A 20,058-nucleotide genomic window follows, 5' to 3' on the forward strand; every position below is an offset into this window, starting at 1 on the left:
GTTTTTAATAGAGGGCTACCACAAAAAATCATCACTTAAATATTGGAATATAGCCACAACTCCAGGCAACACCATGCCTATAGGTATTCTAGTGAATAAGAAGTACTCATTAAATGTTAAAAAAAAAAAACAGGCTGCAATAAGTTCTGTTTGTATAATTATTAACATGACTCTTTCCTCTGTTACTGCTCCTCCTCTCCAGAATGGGTAACGCAGTTAACTAAAGCATCATTACCTCAAGGTTGAGGTTTATTATTCCTTATACCTTTGACATGTAAAAGGATGAAGCTTGGGGCTTCCCTGGTGGCGCAGTGGTTGAAAGTCCACCTGCCGATGCAGGGGGACACGGGTTCGTGCCCCGGCCCGGGAGGATCCCACATGCCGCGGAGCAGCTGGGCCCGTGAGCCATGGCCGCTGAGCCTGCAGGTCTGGAGACTGTGCTCTACAACGGGAGAGGCCACAACAGTGAGAGGCCCGCGTACCGCAAAAAAAATAAAATAAAATAAAAGGGTGAAGCTCATCCTTAGATATAACTGTCACCTATCTAATACCAGAAAAGCATTGTGCGTACTTTACAACTCCCACCTTTCTGATCCACTTTGTGAAATATCATCACTGAAATTCATCCTCTTTAATTACAAATATTCCTTGAAAAAGCAAACCAAAGCTTTAAGAAGGTTAAAAAGTAAACTGTTGGTGTAAGTTTATCAACTTTTCTTCTGGTGTCAGACACCTGGGCAATTGGGTTTTGATTGGAGAAGAAAGAGGAAAGGATAAACCTAAACTATGACACTCTAATCCAGAAGACTGGATCAGAATAAAATGCCATCAGAATTTTTTGGCATAGAACAGAGAAAATGAAAGTGGGAGGAGTAAGAATGCAAACTTTACTAACCTCTGTTTACAGTTTCCTCACATGACCTTTTTGTTTTGCAGAGTATATACTTCTTCACTTTCACCTAGTTCCAGAAACTAGTCCTGGAAGAAGGTGAATAATCTGGGTCCTTAGGAGATCGAAACTACTACTAGGTTCTTATCATAGAGTAACTTTGCTGGGGCTCCAACTCTTCTCTATAAGCATGTGCACATCATGCTTGCCTTGCCGATGATGCATCAAGTTCTAGTCTAGCCTCCCTCTCTTAAATCCTTTTTTAAAGCTTTCCACTGTAGAGTAACTCACTGTGTGGCTGCAGGGCATGTGGAAATGTTTAAACAATGGGTAGCAGGAATCAGGCAACTATTCATGGATGAAGTATTAGGACTGATGACTGGCTGAGAGAGGAAGGCAAAGCTGGCATGGACAGAAAACCAGACAGATGGGGTCGGTAGTTGCATGAAGTAATGCAATCCTTCTCTCTCTCCACGGTAACCAAAGCAGTGACTTTAGTGACCATACCCTGGGTCTCAGATGGAGACAACCAGAGATGAAAAAGACAACCTGACATCCTGCTATGCCTGGTACAGCTATTACCCTCTTGCACATAGTCAAATCAGCAAATACCTGCTTAGTTCGTTCTGTGTGCAAGGCACTGAGCACTAGCCTGTTCTTCATTAAGAGGCCACAGTACCTGCTCAAATATTATGGCCAGGATTGTGTGTTCAATGTAGAAAGATAAACTCCTGTCCAGTTTATATCACAAAGTTGTATTTCTCCCTGAGAAACCTCATATGGTATATAGTTCAATCACTCTTTCACAGTACTAAAAATAAAATGAATTTTCCTCTAGTTTTTTTCAACATCACCAGTTAGGGGTAAAATTTCTTTTTACACCTAAGCTTTGACAAAGGACTTCTGACTGGAAAGCTAGGTTTGGAGCAATTTTTTGTTTGTCTTGTCCATGATTGATCTTTTTATAAATAAAAAATTATCTTTTGCTTTCAACAGAAAGAAGAGTCAGTGGATGATAAATGGAATCGAACAACTTTCCAAAAGTCTGTTCCCATGAGCACTTACCTGGTGTGCTTTGCTGTACATCAATTTGACTCTGTAATGAGGATATCAAATAGGGGGATACCTGTGAGTACCATTATATATTTTTTAAATTTACCACGTATGCATTTGTGATTTTATAATTTTTTTGAATAGTTTTTTTTTTTTTTCACACAACAGACCAGAAAAGCCCATTAGTCACCAGGCTCTGTGAGCCTGATGATACACTGAATAATATAGGAAAATGTAAGCTGAAAGGACCCAGGTGAAAAATAAACAAACGAAACAGCCATAGGAATGGATAGTCTTGAATTATTTAAGGTGAAAATTCACTATAAGTCCAAAGCTAGCTCCTAAGTATATCAGCACAAAGGTATTAAATATTTGCACATGCTTAATTTAGTAAAATGATTGGGTGTATGTGTTTGGGGGTCCCAGATGAAGACCAGAGGGAGAGGAGGAAACCAGAGGGAGATGAAAATCCTTCAAGTAACTAAGCACTGAGGTGTCTGTGGTGCCATTCCAATGTGTAATTCAACATAGGACAACAGCAAAGTATCAAAAAGCATTTTCTAAAAGTGTAAGAAAATACAAATAAGCTTTTTTTAAATCAAAATGATGAACTGAATAATTTTCTTAGAAAAGTAGATTCTAAATTAGATTCTAAATTAGAAAAGTAATTCTAAATACTTTTACCTAATTATTTTTCTCTTTTGGGGGGCCCCCAATTTGCTCATGCCCTGAACACTTGCTAAGCTGTCTAACGGTTAGTCTGCCTCTGTGATACATATTATATATATAAAACATTATAATCTTTGCAATATAATTTTATAAGGAAGAAATCATCGCTCCTACTTTACAGATGAGAAAACTGAAATAATGAGTTTAATTAATTTGCTCAAGATCACCCAACTGGCAAGTGGTGGAGACTCAAATTCCAGATTCTTTTCAAACAATGTGCCCTGCTAAACGTTCTGAAATGTGATATTCTGAAAAATATCTTTACCTCACTGGAGGGGAGAGATGCTCCTCCCTCCACCCCATCTACAGAAGACAGGCAACCAGAGTTTCCCTCCTGCAAAAACCTGTGGGGTTCTTTTCTTCACAACTGAACAGAACCTTGCAGGAGAACTTAAAGGCATCTAATGTGAATGTCAATTCAAGGTAAATTCCACCTCTTTGGCATTTGACTGGCTCCCTACCCATTCACTCTAAATTGAAATCTAGCCCTTAACATCCAAGCACAAATGCTCCAGTACAATTTCCCACTCCAGAGGGAATTACAGGAAAACCACACTACTTATATCTACTTGAAAGTAACATCGGTGGGAACCCACACCAGTCTCACAGTACTACATTCTTAGAGCTAAACAGACAACCTAAGACAGACATATGAGGAAAACAAGCAACATAAAAGAGAAAATCCAAGACCAACAGAAAAGCACAGTGTGAGTAAATAAGAATAGTTAGAGAAACAAAAAAAAAAAGCCATAAAAAATTAAACATATTCTGACAACACAACCTTTAATTATTACACTCAGAGATTCAAGAAGATATGATCACCATAAAATAAAAACAGGAAACTATGATAAAACAATCAGCAATAGTAGTCAGAGTTTAAAAAAAATAATTTCCAAAGCATGACCTTGCTCTAACCTCCAGGAATTTGTTGCTAATTCCTTCAAAAACCAGAACCCAATAAGCGAATAGCTTTAGTTCCTGCCAACTTCTTTGTGTCTTTATCAACTCCACGGAGATGCTTATATTGTTTGAAGCCCTGATACTTTTCGTGGGTTTTCCACTTTTATATTGCAACTATCATTTCTGTTTGTTTGCAGTGGGGGTACATTAAAGCATCAATATTCTGCATGATCTAGAGCCAAAATCTCTATATTACTTGTTCAGCTAAAAAAAAGATTAAGCTAGTTACTTTTTGTGTAATACAACATTTTTAGTAGAAATTTCATGAATCAAAAAACTATTCTTATCCACTCTGTTTCTGACAGTATTATTCTGGTATATTTATCACCTGCTATTCATAGTCAGATTATACTGTGCAGTCCAAAAATCTATAATACCCTGACTGAACTCACCATTCTGGCAAGAATCCTTTATGTCAGTAAATACTGAATCGAGGCCTATGTTCTTCTTAACTGTCTACCTGGAGTAGCAGATATTAGTACTTGAACCATTCACTATGCTTAAAATGTCCTTGTTGCTCATGAAGATTAGAGGACCCAACCCTAAAAAATTGTTAGGAAAAAAGGTAACCAAGTTTGGAAAGTAGCTCAAAAGACTTAACTCTGCTTATTTCCTTTTTTGAATATTAGTTGCATTACATTTTTTATTGAGATATAGTTGGTTAACAATGAAGTTCAGATGTGCAACATAGTAATTCACAACTTTTAAAGGTTATACTCCATTCATAGCTATTATAAAATATTGGCTATATTCCCTGGGCTGTACAATATGTCCTTATAGCTTATTTATATTACACATAGCTGTTTGTACCTCTTAATCCCTTACCTGTATTTTGCCCCTCCCCTCCCCCTCCCCACTGGTAACCACTAGTTTGTTCTCTATATCTGTGAGTCTGTTTCTTTTATGCTATATTCATTAGTTTGTTTTATTTTTCAGATTCCACATATAAGTGATATCATACAGTATTTGTCTCTCTCTGTCTGACTTATTTCACTAAGTATAATACACTCCAAGTCCATCCATGTTGTTGCAAATGTCAAATTTTCATTATTTTTTGGCTGCGTAGTATTTCATTGTATATATATATACACCACATCGTCTCCATTCATTTGTTGATGGACACTTAGTTTGCTTCCATATCTTGGCTATTGTAAATATGCTACTATGAACACTGCAGTGCATATACCTTTTTCTTTTTAACATCTTTATTGGAGTATAATTGCTTCACAGTGTTGTGTTAGTTTCTGCTGTATAACAAAGTGAATCAGCTATATGTATACATATATCCCCATATCCCAAATCAGAGCAAGATCCTTTCTGACCCACACCCTAGAGAAACGGAAATAAAAACAAAAATAAACAAATGGGACCTAATGAAACTTAAAAGCTTTTGCACAGCAAAGGAAACCATAAACAAGACAAAAAGACAACCCTCAAAATGGGAGAAGATATTTGCAAACAAAGCAAATGACAAAGGCTTAATCTCCAAAATATACAAGCAGCTCATGCAGCTCAACATCAAAAAACAAACAACCCAATCCATATACCTTTTTGAATTAATGTTTTTGTTTTCTCTGGATATATACCCAGCAGTGGAATTGCTGGGTCATATGGTAGTTCTATTTTTAGTTTTTTGAGAAACTTCCATACTGTTTTCCATGGTGGCTGCACAAATTTATATTCCCACTGACAGTGTACAAGTGTTCCCTTTTCTCCACACCCTCTCCAGCATTTGTTATTTGTGGTCTTTTTGATGCCAAGTTTTCAGAATGAGTTTGATTTTTATAACATTTTAATGAATTTTTTAAAAATTTCTTTCTTTACTGGAAGGACTATTCTAAATTAAGGTCTCTTAATCTTCCCTGAAGGAATGTATTTAATTCAGGAAGCCACAGAAGATTGCTAATGATCCTTATTCTTTATTTAAATATACAAAAATAAAAAAGAGGACTTCCGGGAAGATGGCGGAAGAGTAAGACGCGGAGATCACGTTCCTCCCCACAGATACACCAGAAATACATCTACGCATGGAACAACTCCTACAGAGCATCTACTGAACGCTGGCAGAAGACCTCAGACCTCCCAAAAGGCAAGAAACCCCCCACGTACCTGGGTAGGACAAAAGAAAAAACTAAACAGAGACAAAAGGATAGGGACGGGTCCTGCACCAGCGGGAGAGAGCTGTGAAGGAGGAAAAGTGTCCACACACTAGGAAGCCCCTTCGCGGGTGGAGGCTTCGGGAGGCGGAGTGGGGGAGCTTGGGAGCCGCGGAGGAGAGCACAGCAACAGGGGTGCGGAGGGCAAAGCGGACAGATTCCAGCGCAGAGGATCGGGCCGACCGGAACTCGCCAGCCGAGAGGCTTGTCTGCTCGCCCGCCGGGGCGGGCGGGACTGGGAGCTGAGGCTCCGGCTTTTGTCGGAGCGCCGGGAGAGGACTGAGGTTGGCGGCGTGAACACAGCCTGCAGGGCGTTAGTGCACCGCGGCTGGCCGGGAGAGAGTCCGGGGAGAAGTCTGGAACTGCCGAAGAGGCAAGAGACTTTTACGTCCCTCTTTGTTTCCTGGTGCACGAGGAGAGGGGATTAAGAACGCTGCTTGAGAGAGCTCCAGGGACGGGCGCGAGCCGCGGCTAAAAGTGCGGAGCCCAGAGACAGACATGAGACGCTAGGGCCGCTGCTGCCGCCACCGGGAGGCCTGTTTGCGAACACAGGTCACTAGCCACACGCCCTTCCGGGGAGCCTGTGCAGCCCGCCACTGCCAGGGTCCCGGGATCCAGGGACAACTCCCCCGGGAGAACGCACAGGCGCGCCTCAGGCTGCAACGTCTCGCCGGCCTCTGCCGCCGCAGGCCCGCCCCACACTCCGTGCCCCTCCCTACCCCCGGGCCTGAGTGAGCCAGAGCCTCCGAATCAGCGGCTCCTTTAACCCCGTCCTGTCTGAGCAAAGAACAGACGCCCTCCGGCGACCTACACGCACAGGCGGGGCTAAATCCAAAGCTGAGCCCCTGGGAGCTGTGAGAACAAAGAAGAGAAAGGGAAATCTCTCCCAGCAGCATCAGAAGCAGCGGATTAAAGCTCCACAATCAACTTGATGTACCCTGCATCTGTGGAATACCTGAATAGACAACCAATCATCCCAAATTAAGGAGCCGTGTGGATGAAAGGCTCTTGGTGCTGCAGCCAGGAGTCAGTGCTGTGCCTCTGAGGTGGGAGAGCCAACTTCAGGACACTGATCCACAAGAGACCTCCCAGCTGCACATAATATCAAACAGCAAAAATTTCCGAGAGATCTCCATCTCAACGCCAGCACCCAGCTTCACTCAACGACCAGCAAGCTACAGTGCTGGACATCCTATGCCAAACAACTAGCAAGACAGGAACACAACCCCACCCATTAGCAGAGAGGCTGCCCAAAATCATAATAAGTCTACAGACACCCCAAAACACACCACCAGACGTGGACCTGCCCACCAGAAAGACAAGATCTAGCCTCATCCACCAGAACACAGGCACTAGTACCCTCCACCAGGAAGCCTACACAGCCCACTGAACCAACCTTAGCCACTGGGGACAGACACAAAAAACAACAGGAACTACGAACCTTCAGCCTGCAAAAAAGGAGACCCCAAACACAGTAAGATAAGCAAAATGAAAAGACAGAAAAACACACCGCAGATGAAGGAGCAAGATAAAAACCCATCAGACCTAACAAATGAAGAGGAAATAGGCAGTCTACCTGAAAAAGAATTCAAAATAATGATAGTAAGGTTGATCCGAAATCTTGGAGATAGAATGGACAATAGAATGGACAAAATGCAAGAATCAGTTAACAAGGACCTAGAAGAACTAAAGATGAAACAAGCAACGATGAACAACACAATAAATGAAATTAAAAGTACTCTAGATGGGATCAATAGCAGAATAACTGAGGCAGAAGAACGGATAAGTGACCTGGAAGATAAAATAGTGGAAATAACTACTGCAGAGCAGAATAAAGAAAAAAGAATGAAAAGAACTGAGGACAGTCTCAGAGACCTCTGGGACAACATTAAACGTACCAACATTCGAATTATAGGGGTTCCAGAAGAAGAAGAGAAAAAGAAAGGGACTGAGAAAATATTTGAAGAGATTATAGTTGAAAACTTCCCTAATATGGGAAAGGAAATAGTTAATCAAGTCCAGGAAGCACAGAGAGTCCCATACAGGATAAATCCAAGGAGAAATACGCCAAGACACATATTAATCAAACTGTCAAAAATTAAATACAAAGAAAATATATTAAAAGCAGCAAGGGAAAAACAACAAATAACACACAAGGGAATCCCCATAAGGTTAACAGCTGATCTTTCAGCAGAAACTCTGCAAGCCAGAAGGGAGTGGCAGGACATATTGAAAGTGTTGAAGGAGAAAAACCTGCAACCAAGATTACTCTACCCAGCAAGGATCTCATTCAGATTTGATGGAGAAATTAAAACCTTTAGAGACAAGCAAAAGCTGAGAGAGTTCAGCACCACCAAACCAGCTCTACAACAACTGCTAAAGGAACTTCTCTAGGCAAGAAACACAAAAGAAGGAAAAGACCTACAATAACAAACCCAAAACAATTAAGAAAATGGGAATGGGAACACACATATCGATAATTACCTTAAATGTAAATGGACTAAATGCTCCCACCAAAAGACACAGATTGGCTGAATGGATACAAAAACAAGACCCATATATTTGCTGTCTACAAGAGACCCGTATGCTAACACATATATATGGAATTTAAGAAAAAAAAAATGTCATGAAAAACCTAGGGGTGAAACAGGAATAAAGACACAGACTTACTAGAGAATGGACTTGAGGCTATGGGGAGGGGGAAGGGTAAACGGTGACAAAGCAATAAAGAGGCATGGACATGTATACACTACCAAACGTAAGGTAGATAGCTAGTGGGAAGCAGCCGCATAGCACAGGGAGATCAGCTCAGTGCTTTGTGACCGCCTGGAGGGGTGGGATAGGGAGGGTGGGAGGGAGGGTGACACAAGCGGGAAGAGATATGGAAACATATGTATATATATAACTGATTCATTTTGTTGTGAAGCTGAAACTAACATACCATTGTAAAGCAATTATGCTCCAATAAAGATGTTTAAAAAAAAAAAAAAAAAAATGAAGCAACCCTGTAAATGTTAATAATGAGCAGATGAAACCAGAGATGAAAGAACATATTTACACAAAACAATAAGAAAGCATTTCTGTTAATGAAGTTGTTTGAAATGAAGAATAAATGAAAAACAGAGTCACAGTGTTTACAATGTGGAGACTACATTAAAGAATAAAACAGAGCTATAGTAAATGGACTGAGAAATAACAGAAATGACTATGATTTACACATCTTGATTCTGATTCTCTGTAAATTCTCCAGATAGCAAGTAGTTACGAGGCAAGCAAATATCTGCAGAGCAATGGGTTAGAAAGGATCTCAAAGGTCATCTGAGCACCCTTCCAATCACTGAACTGAATCCCATCTACACAACCAGCACAAGATCAAGAGCTTCCTAAGGACAGGGAATGTGTCCTTTATGTTGTATGCCCAGAATCTAGTACAGTGTTGGGCACATTACTCTCTTGTAGCTGTTGAATGAATGAATGAATGAATGAATAACCATTACAAGGAGACCATTCAACATATGCCTGAACAACTCTAAGTGGCTGGGAACTATGGACATTTCAAAGCAAAAATTATATAAAAAATCTGTAATCGTAAACTGTGTACAATCACAAAAATGTAATCTAGATCACTGCTTTCCAATGGAAATATAATGAAAGCCACAAAAGAGAAAAAAAATAAAAATAAAAATAAATAAATAAATAAATAAAAAAGAATATAAAATTCTATGAGATAAGTTAGATTTTTTAATGTTTATTATTTGTTTTGAAAAATTCTACTGCAGGAATGATAATCACCAAGCATCAAACAACTCAAATTTTGAGTTAAATGAGAAGTAAGCTGTCAACAAATGTTTTGTGTAACGTAAGTGACGATGCTGGGTTTCTTCTCAAACAACACCTCATGGCAGCTGACCTCTGGAACTCAAAGTTCTGAACACATTGTGAAACTTCAAAGCCACAGCGAAATTACAGTCCTTAGTCACCCAAACTTCAAGCCAAGGTTCTGCATATTTATAATAATTTATCTATGCATAAGGGGCAATCTAAAATTTAGGAAGTGTATATCACATTCCTGTGATAAAGCAGTCACAAAGAAAAGTTGAAAAAACCCCAAAGTATCACTATTCTTTTCTACTAAGTATTCCCCTTCCCCCAAATTTCTGCCTATTGCTGGAAGAATATTTAGAAGAACATAAACTTATAAAAAATTAAACACATTGATGACCTCCTGTAATATCAACCATGTACCTTAAACACACATTTATAGAATTAAAAACAATATCAAGTTCTTTTCTCTTTCTCATCCTGGCTACATCAGCATTGATAATAAAATTGAGGGTTCCTCCAATCAGAATGTTTTATCAGTCTTTGTTGAGCACATACTATGTGCACAAGGAAGATGCTAAGCCCTGAAGGGAGTGAAATATGCTAAGGTACCTGCACTTCAATTAAGATGTGAAACAGAAGTGGTCACCACTGTCCAGTGTCTCCCAACTGTGTTTTAAGGTCTCTGCTGATCATGCCATTTTTGAGTGCCAAAGATCTCATCTTCTGCTTTAGGGGCCCTGCAAGGGTCCTGGGCCATTTAAAGGGGTGTGTCTATTTGGAACAGTAGAGATAAGATACAAAAACCTCAAGAGATGAACAGGTGCTAACTCTGCTGGATGATCGGCAGTGGAAAGGCAGACTGTTGTCAATGGGGAGAGTGATCATACATTTTTATCATTTATAGAATATAAATAATAGAGAAGGCGTTACTAATTATGCTGGCATAAGAGGTGTAAGCAGATAAGCAGCAGACTTACATTCCTGGGACATTCTGGGCAAACCTGGATGTTTGGTCACCTTTGTCAATGGAAGATGCTCAGCAGACAAGGACAACAAAAACATGGACACAGGACACAGCAGACCTGCAGGGCTGCCAGGTGGTAGTGGGAACCCTGTAGGCCCTGACTGGGCTTCTGACTAGGGTGATGGTGGTAGTGGTGGGTAGCATCTGTTCAATCTGATTCCTTTCTGTTCACATGGTCTTCCCAAGTTCAGTGCCTTCACCTCAGACTTTAAGACACCCTTCCAGAGCCTTGCCCCTTCAATCTTAGTACCCCTCTCCTGGGGTACTAGTTTATTGAGACAGAGCCCTCTGGACGTCCCTCCAGTCTCTTTCCAATCTATTGTTACAGTATAAACATTGTGGTCTGCTTTTTTCCTTGCCTTCTGTTTTTATTGCTAAAATCCTTTTTAACCAGGCTCTTGCAAATTAAAACAGTTTGGCTTTCAAATTTATTGTGTAGGCATGAAAAGCCTATTCTGGACTTCAAAAACTTAACTTCTATTTTTTCCCCCTTCATTCTCCTAGTATTCCTAATGGTAATGTGGATACCACCCACATATAAGGAAGTGCAGACAAAGAAAATTACAGAGGTTAATCATTCAATGTATTATCTCTAATGATACTAATGTTCTTGATGGGACACAGAGCTATCATGTGTCAAGAATTGCTTATGCATTAGCTTATTAACTGCTCACATTATCAGACAGGTACTGTTGTTACCTCTATTTTGTAGCTAGGGAAAGTCAGGTTTCATTCTTAGGAGTAGAGAAAAGAAGAAGTATGATACAGTAAAAAACAAACTTTGCGCTGAAGTTTAGTGTCAGTTTTGTCTTACTTCATTTTTCTCATGTACACATTTTTCTCACGCACACAATGTACACAATGAGGAAGTTTATTTTTAAAACTCTTCCAACTCTAAAATTTGAAATAGAAGTATACAATCCTTACCTAAAACCTTTGTGTCTAGTTGTATGTTTGACATCAGAAATTTTCAGATTTGTGAATGGTAATATGGTACGAATATTGAGTATTATTGAGTAACTACAATGGGCTCTGGGGCAGCACCTTATAATCAAACAGTAGTATTTCTGCAGCAATATTTTTTAGTGAGAAAATAAAAATTATTTTTAAAAACTCCTATCAGTTCAGGTCAGATGCTACTGACAAATTTGTTTGCTTAGAACATATAAAACAACTTTTGATTTTCAGAACTCTTTGGACTTTATAATTGTGAAAACTGGGCTAATGAAAGGATTGGGGTAAAGATATCATCAGTGATGCAAAACATTATATTTTATTATTATTAATAGTGCCAGATTCATAGAATTGGTGTGTAGAGTGAGACATTGCATGGTAAGTGCTTATCACATTACCTGGGAATTTTTAAGTATCCAGTAAGACTAATAGTTAATCATAATGATTACACATAAAAGAAGTGACAGCAACCAATTAGAATAAATTCTCGTGGACTTACATTCCATCTCTCAAATTCCTGGAGACCCTTAATTAAAAGGACAATATTAACAACTCTAAAAGCGTCCTTTACAGTAGGTTGCCATATGATAAAAGAATGGCAACAACAACAGTGATAAAGCAGATGTAAGATGTATCACACCTCCTAAAAGAATAATCAGCTGCATATAAGCTTCAGAAAGCACAGATTTTACACCTGACACTAGCTCAATAGATGCAGTGCTTTGAGTTATGACTAAAAGTACCCATGGACCTCCCTGGCAGCCCAGTGGTTAAGACTCCGTGCTTCCAATGCAGGGGGCATGGGTTCAATCCCTCGTCAGGGAGCTAAGATCCCAGAAGTTGTGCAGTGTGGCCAAAAATAAATAAATTTAAAAAATAGTATCCAACAGTGGTATATCTAGGTAACTTAATTCACTTAGGAAACTTAGTATCTTTAAAAACTAAATATATGCATTCAAGTTAAGTTCTTGAAGCCTTACAAACTTCATATATATATATATATATAGTTATAAAGCTTATATAAAAACCTTTATATTTAACCTTTAATAGAGTCTTTGAATAATAAAGGCATATATGACTTTTCAGAAAGTAAGAAGAAGAAACAATATGCATGCATATCTCCTTCCTCACCCCATGCTATTTCAATATGGTTATCACAGGCTTTAAAAAAGTCATCTCAGTAAAGCAAGCACGTAAACTAGAATGATAGTAATTGTTACAAAGCAATGACAATTCAGGAGTAATTTACTGAATTTTGTCATGGACAGAAGTGCTGAGGCTCAGCAAATGAGGGAGGTGGGTAGCAGCTTCTACCGACGCCCATAGAAAGTGATCTTTAACATAAAAATGTTTCTGATATATGGCAGATAGGACACACAGATATGCTTTGCCTAATAATGTTACAAGGTTAACAGGCTGTATCTATATATTCTGTGATTGCTTAGCTCAGTTGATCAAAGCAGTGGTCATAAAATATGATGGATTATATATCAAAATAAGGGTCATCGATCACATGTGATCTGCAGACTGGCCAGACTGTAAAGACAGAACATACTTCTCTGTGGTGTTGAGTTTCTCAGAAACAAAAAAGGAAGGCATTGCTTTTATTTGGATCGAATTTACACTAACACCAATCCTATTTAAGGACACTGCATTCCTGTTGCTGCCAACAATAGAAATATGGAGAGGAAGAAAAACCTGATTATATTGTCTCAGAAGCATTCTGATTGAAGGGAGTCAATCAACCAGCATGGGCAATGTAAACATATTGACAGAAAAAGCACATAGTCTTTCTCCTCCCCATTGCTCCACCTAAGGTGGGAGACCTCACTGTTATCTCTTCTTCCTCTTTTTCAACCCTCTTTCGCTCTCCAAATATTACACGCAACACAAAAGTACAGAGTGTGTACACAACAGCAGAGTGAGGCAAGAGGAACTACCCTTTCTGAAGTTTTTAACAGAAGAGAACAGATGTGGTGGAAATTCTGAGAATCTCAGTTTACAACATGACAATGCTATATGAACGTGATAGTTTTGATTTCACAGGGGGCAATTACCTTCTCTCTGTTCAGTGGCCACCAACTGGATCCTTAGTTTCACTTAACTTCTTGGAAAACGCATGTTGTTCACAAAGAGAACAGGAGGGCGGTGAGGAAATGTATCACTTCTTCTAGAAAGCAAAAATAAATAAATAAATAATAAATAAATAAAACAAAACAAACTTTAAAAGAAAGGGGATGATAAATGAGTGAATTTTGTAGCCTTCGGAGATGAACACTTCTTTACTTAGACAAATAAAGCAAGAATGTCAATCACCCAGTAGCTTGGGAGAACAGTGAGTCAGCAATAGTAATTTAAGGGATTCTTTTTATTTATTTTTTTATTATCTTTATTGGAGTATAATTGCTTTACAATGTTGTGTTAGTTTCTGCTGTACAACAAAGTAAATCAGGTATATGTATACATATATCCCCATATCCCCTCCCTCTTGAGGCTTACTCCCACCCTCTCTATCCCATCCCTCTAGGTCAACACAAAGCATCAACCTGATCTCCCTGTGCTATGCAGCTGCTTCCCACGAGCCGTCCATTTCACATTTGGTAGTGTATATATGTCAGTGCTGCTCTCTCCTTTCATCCCAGCTTCCCCTTCCCCTGCTCAAACCCCGTATCCTCAAGTCCGTTCTCTACGTCTGTGTCTTTATTCCTGCCCTGACACTAGGTTGATCAGTACCGTTTTTTTTTAGATTCCATATATGTGCGTTAGCATATGCTATTTGTTTTTCTCTTTCTGACTTAACTTCAGTCTGTATGACAGACTCTAGGTCCATCCACCTCATTACAAATAACTCAGTTTGGTGTCTTTTTATGGCTGAGTAATATTCCACTGTATATATGTGCCGCATCTTCTTTATCCATTCATCTGTTGAAGGACATTTAGGTTGCTTCCATGTCCTGGTTATTGTAAATAGTGCTGCAGTGAACACTGTGGTACGTGTATCTTTCTGAATTATGGTTTCCTCAGAGTATATGCCCAGTAGTGGGATTGCTGAGTCATATGGTAGTTCTATATTTAGTTTTTTAAGGAACCGCCATACTGCTCTCCATAGTGGCTGTATCAATTTACATTCCCACCAACAGTGCAGGAGGGTTCCCTTTTCTCCACACCCTCTCCAGCATTTATTGTTTGTAGATTTTGTAATGATGGCCATTCTGACTGGTGTGATGTGATACCTCATTGTGGTGTTGATTTGCATTTCTTTGATGATTAGTGATGTTGAGCATCTTTGCATGTGCTTTAAAATTCATGATTTAATGTGGTTTTATATATATATATAATTATATATATATATTCAAAAACTACCATTTTATTTGTTAAAGCATACCATTATGCCATATTGAAGCACTACAGTGTTTTTGTTTTCTAACATCTTTATTGGAGTATAATTGCTTTACAATGGTGTGTTAGTTTCTGCTGTATAACAAAGTGAATCAGCTATACACATACATACACTCCCATTTCTCCTCGCTCTTGCATCTCCCTCCAGGCCTCCCTATCCCACCGCTCTAGGTGAACACAAAGCACCAAGCTGATCTCCCTGTGCCATACAGCTGTTTCCCACTAGCTATCTATTTTACATTTGGTAGTGTGTATATGCTCACGCCACTCTCTCACTTCGTCCCAGCTTACCCTTCCCCCTCCCCGTGTCCTCAAGTCCATTCTCTACGTCTGCATCTTTATTCCTGCCCTATCCCTAGTTTCTTCAAAACCATTTTTGTTTACATTCCATATATATGTGTTAGCATATATTTCTTTCTCTCCGACTTACTTCACTCTGTAATACTCCATTGTATACATGTGCCACATCTTCTTTATCACTTAGATTGCTTAGATTGCTGCCATGTCCTGACTATTCAAAATAGTGCTGAAATGAACATTGTGGTACATGACCCTTTTTGAATTATGGTTTTCTCAGGGTATAGGCCCAGTAGTGGGATTGCTGGGTCATATGGTAGTTCTATTTTTAGTATTTTAAGGAACCTCCATACTGTTCTCCATAGTAGCTGTATCAATTTACATTCCCACCAACAGTGCAACAGGGCTCCCTTTTCTCCACATCTGCTCCAGCACTTGTTAGTAGATTTTTTGATGATGGCCATTCTGACCAGTGTGAGGTGAAACCTCATTGTAGTTTTGATTTGCATTTCTCTAATGATTAGTGATGTGGAGTATCCTTTCATGTGTTTGTTGGCAATCTGTATATCTTCTCTGGAGAAATGCCTACTTAAGTCTTCTGCCCATTTTTGGATTGGGTTGTTTTTTTGATATTGAGCTGCATGAGCTGCTTGAATATTTTGGAGATTAATCCTTTGTCAGTTGCTTCATTTGCAAATATCTTCTCCCATTCTAAAGGTTGCTTTTCATCTTGCTTATGGTTTCCTTTGCTGTGAAAAAGCTTTTAAGTTTCATTAGGTCCCATTTGTTTATTTTTGTGTTTATTTCCATTTCTCTACGAGGTGGGTCAAAAAGGATCTTGCTGTGATTTATGTCATAGAGTGTTCTATGTTTTCCACTAAGAGTTTTATACTGTCTGGCCTTATATTTAGGTCTTTAAACCATTTTGAGTTTATTTTTGTGTATGGTGTTAGGGAGTGTTTTAATTTCATTCTTTTCAATGTAGCTGTCCAATTTTCCCAGCACCACTTATTGAAGAGGCTGTCTTTTCTCCATTGTATATTTTTGCCTCCTTTATCAAAGATAAGGTGACCATATGTGCATAGGTTTATGTCTAGGCTTTCTAGCCTGTTCCATTGATCTATATTTCTGTTTTTGTGCCAGTAGCATACTGTCTTGATTACTGTAGCTTTGTAATATAGTCTGAAGTCAGGGAGCCTGATTCCTCCAGCTCTGCTTTTCTTTCTCAAGATTGCTTTGGCTATTCGGCATCTTTTGTGTTTACACACAAATTGTGAAATTTTTTGTTCTAGTTCTGTGAAAAATGCCATTGGTAGTTTGATAGGGATTGCATTGAATCTGTAGATTGCTTTGGGTAGTAGAGTCATTTTCACAATGTTGACTCTTCCAATCCAAGAACACTGTATATCTCTCCATCTGTTTGTATCATCTTTAATTTCTTTCATCAGTGTCTTACAGTTTTCTGCATATAGGTCTTTTGTCTCCTTAGGTAGGTTTATTCCTAGATATTTTATTCTTTTTTGTTGCAATGGTAAATGGGAGTGTTTCCTTAAGTTCTCTTTCAGATTTTTCATCATTAGTGTATAGGAATGCAAGATATTTCTGTGCATTAATTTTGTATCTTGCTACTTTACCAAATTCCTTGATTAGCTCTAGTAGTTTTCTGGTAGCATCTTTAGGATTCTATGTATATAGAAGCATGTCATTTGCAAACAGTGACAGTTTTACTTCTTCTTTTCTGATTTGGATTTCTTTCATTTCATTTTCTTCTCTGATTGCTGTGGCTAAAACTTCCAAAACTATTTTAAATACTAGTGGTAAGAGTGGGCAACCTTCTCTTTTTCCTCATCCTAGTAGAAATGGTTTCAGTTTTTCACCACTAAGAACAATGCTGGCTGTGCGTTTGTCAACTATGGCCTTTATTTTATTGAGGTAAGTTCCATCTATGCATACTTTCTGGAGGGTTTTTATCAAAAATGCGTGTTGAATTTTGTCAAAAGCTTTTTCTGCACCTATTGAGATGATCATATGGTTTTTATCCTTCAGTTTGTTCTATGGTGTATCACATTGATTGATTTGCATATACTGAAGAATCCTTGAATTCCTGGGATAAACACCACTTGTTCATGGTGTATGATCCCTTTAATGTGCTGTTGGATTCTCTTTGCTAGTATTTTGTTGAGGATTTCTGCATCTATTTTCATCAGTGATATTGGCCTGTAGTTTTCTTTCTTTGTGACATCTTGTCTGGTTTTGGTATCAGAGTGATGGTAGTCTCATAGAATAAGTTTGGGAGTGCTCCTCCCTCTGCTATATTTTGGAAGAGTTTGAGAAGGATAGGTGTTAGCTCTTCTCTAAATGTTCAATAGAATTCACCTGTGAAGCCATCTGGTCCTGGACTTTTGTTTGTTGCAAGATTCTTAATCACAGTCTTAATTTCAGTGCTTGTGATTGGTCTGTTCATATTTTCTGTTTCTTCCTGGTTCAGTCTTGGCCGGTTGTGCATTTCTAAGAATTTGTCCGTTTCTTCCAGGTTGTCCATTTTATTGGCATAGAGTTGCTTGTAGTAATCTCTAAGGATCCTTTGTATTTCTGCAGTGTCAGCTGTTACTTCTCCTTTTTCATTAATAATTCTATTGAGTCTTCTCCTTTTTTTTCTTGATGAGTCTGGCTAATGGTTTATCAATTTTGTTTATCTTCTCAAAGAACCAGCATTTAGTTTTACTGATCTTTGCTACTGTTTTCTTCATTTCTTTTTCATTTATTTCTGATCTGATCTTAATAATTTCTTTCCTTTTGGTAACTTTAGGGGGTTTTTGTTCTTCTCTAATTGCTTTAGGTGTAAGGTTAGGTTGTTTATTTAAGATGTTTCTGGTTTCTTGAGGTAGGACTGTATTGCTATAAACTTCCCTCTTAGAACTGCTTTTGCTGCATCCCATAGGTTTTGGGTCACTGTGTTTTCATTGTCATTTGTTTCTAGGGTTTTTTTTGTTTGTATTTTTGGGTGTTTTTTTTTGCGGTACTCGGGCCTCTCACTGTTGTGGCCTCTCCCGCTGCGGAGCACAGGCTCTGGATGCGCAGGCCCAGCAGCCATGGCTCACGGGCCCAGCCCCTCCACGGCATGTGCGATCCTCCCGGACTGGGGCACGAACCCGTGTCCCCTGCATCGGCAGGCGGACTCCCAACTAATTCGCCACCAGGGAAGCCCATGTTTCTAGGTATTTTTTGATTTCCTCTTTGATTTCTTCAGTGATCTCTTGGTTATTAAGTAGTGTATTGTTTAGCCTCCATGTGTTTGTATATTACAGATTTTTTCCTGTAATTGATATCTAGTCTCATAGCATTGTGGTCAGAAAGGATACCTGATATGATTTCAATTTTCTTAAATTTACCAAGGCTTGATTTGTGAGCCAAGATATGGTCTATCCTGGAGAATGTTCCATGAGCACTTGAGAAGAAAGTGTATTTTGTTGTTTTTGGATGGAATGTCCAATAAATATCAATTAAGTCCATCCTTTTAATGTATCATTTAAAGCTTGTGTTTCTTTATTTTCATTTTGGATGATCTGTCCATCGCTGAAAGTGGGGTGTTGAAGTCCCCTACTATTGTGTTACTATCAATTTCCTCTTTTATGGCTGTTAGCAATGCCTTATGTATTGAGGTGCTCCTATGTTTGGTGCATATTTACAATTCTTATATCTTCTTGGATTGATCCCTTGATCATTATGTAGTGTGCTTCTTTGTCTCTTGTAATAGTCTTTATCTTAAAGTCTATTTTGACTGATATGAGAATTGTTACTCCAGCTTTCTTTTGATTTCCATTTGCATGGAATATCTTTTTCCATCCCCTCACTTTCAGTCTGTATGTGTCCCTAGGTCTGAAGTGGGTCTCTTGTAGACAGCATATATACGGGTCTTGTTTTTATATCCATTCAGCCACTCTATGTCTTTTGATTGGAGCATTTAATCCATTTACATTTAAGGTAGTTATCAATGTTGCTATTACCATTTTCTTGTTTTGGGTTTGTTATTGTAGGTCTTTTCCTTCCCTTATGTTTCCTGCCTAGAGAAGTTCGTTTAGCATTTGTTGTAGGGCTGGTTTGGTGGTGCTGAATTCTCTTAGCTTTTGTCTGTAAAGGTGTTAATTTCTCTGTCGACTCTGAATGAGATCCTTGCTGGGTAGAGTAATCTTGGTTGTTAGGTTTTTCCCTTTCATCACTTTAAGTATGTCCTGCCACTCCCTTCTGGCTTGCAAGTTTCTTCTGAAACATCAGCTGTTAACCTTATGTGGATTCCCACGTATGTTATTTGTTGCTTTTCCCTTGCTGCTTTTAATATTTTTTCTTTGTATTTAATTTTTGGTAGTTTGATTAATACGTGTCTTGGCATGTTTCTCCTTGGATTTATCCTGTGTAGGACTCTCTGTGCTTCCTGGACTTGATTGACTATTCCCTTTCCCATACTAGGGAAGTTTTCAACTATGATCTCTTCAAATATTTTCTCAGTTCTTTTTTTTCCTCTTCTTCTTCTGGGACCCCTATATAATTCAAACGTTGGTGCATTTAATGTTGTCCCAGAGGTCTCTGAGACTGTCCTCAATTCTTTTCATTTTTTTTCTTTATTCTGCCCTGTGGTAGTTATTTCCACTATTTTATCTTCCAGGGCACTTATCCATTCTTCTGCCTCAGTTATTCTGCTATTGATTCCTTCTAGAGAATTTTTCATTTCATTTATTGTGTTGTTCATCATTGGTTTGCTCTTTAGTTCTTGT

The 20,058-nt window shown here is 38.8% G+C and overlaps 1 protein-coding gene and 1 long non-coding RNA gene across 2 annotated transcripts in view; one reads left to right on the top strand and one right to left on the bottom strand.

Moving 5' to 3' along the window:
• The window catches only part of LOC309822157, a 163,660-nt gene that overhangs the window by 51,476 nt on the left and 92,126 nt on the right, over window positions 1–20,058 (bottom strand). The window contains exon 2 of the long non-coding RNA XR_014296710.1: window positions 13,648–13,760. This is a non-coding gene — a long non-coding RNA (uncharacterized lncRNA). The remainder of the gene's footprint in view (window positions 1–13,647; window positions 13,761–20,058) is intronic.
• ENPEP (glutamyl aminopeptidase) overlaps window positions 1–20,058 on the top strand; it is a 109,320-nt gene that overhangs the window by 15,420 nt on the left and 73,842 nt on the right. Inside the window, exon 3 of the mRNA XM_082653865.1 lies at window positions 1,886–2,017. Coding sequence (XP_082509991.1) covers window positions 1,886–2,017 — 132 coding nt within the window. The remainder of the gene's footprint in view (window positions 1–1,885; window positions 2,018–20,058) is intronic.

The sequence above is a fragment of the Grampus griseus genome (assembly GCF_964374135.1).
Source record: "Grampus griseus genome assembly, chromosome: 4".
In the NCBI taxonomy this organism is placed as follows: Eukaryota; Metazoa; Chordata; class Mammalia; order Artiodactyla; family Delphinidae; genus Grampus; species Grampus griseus.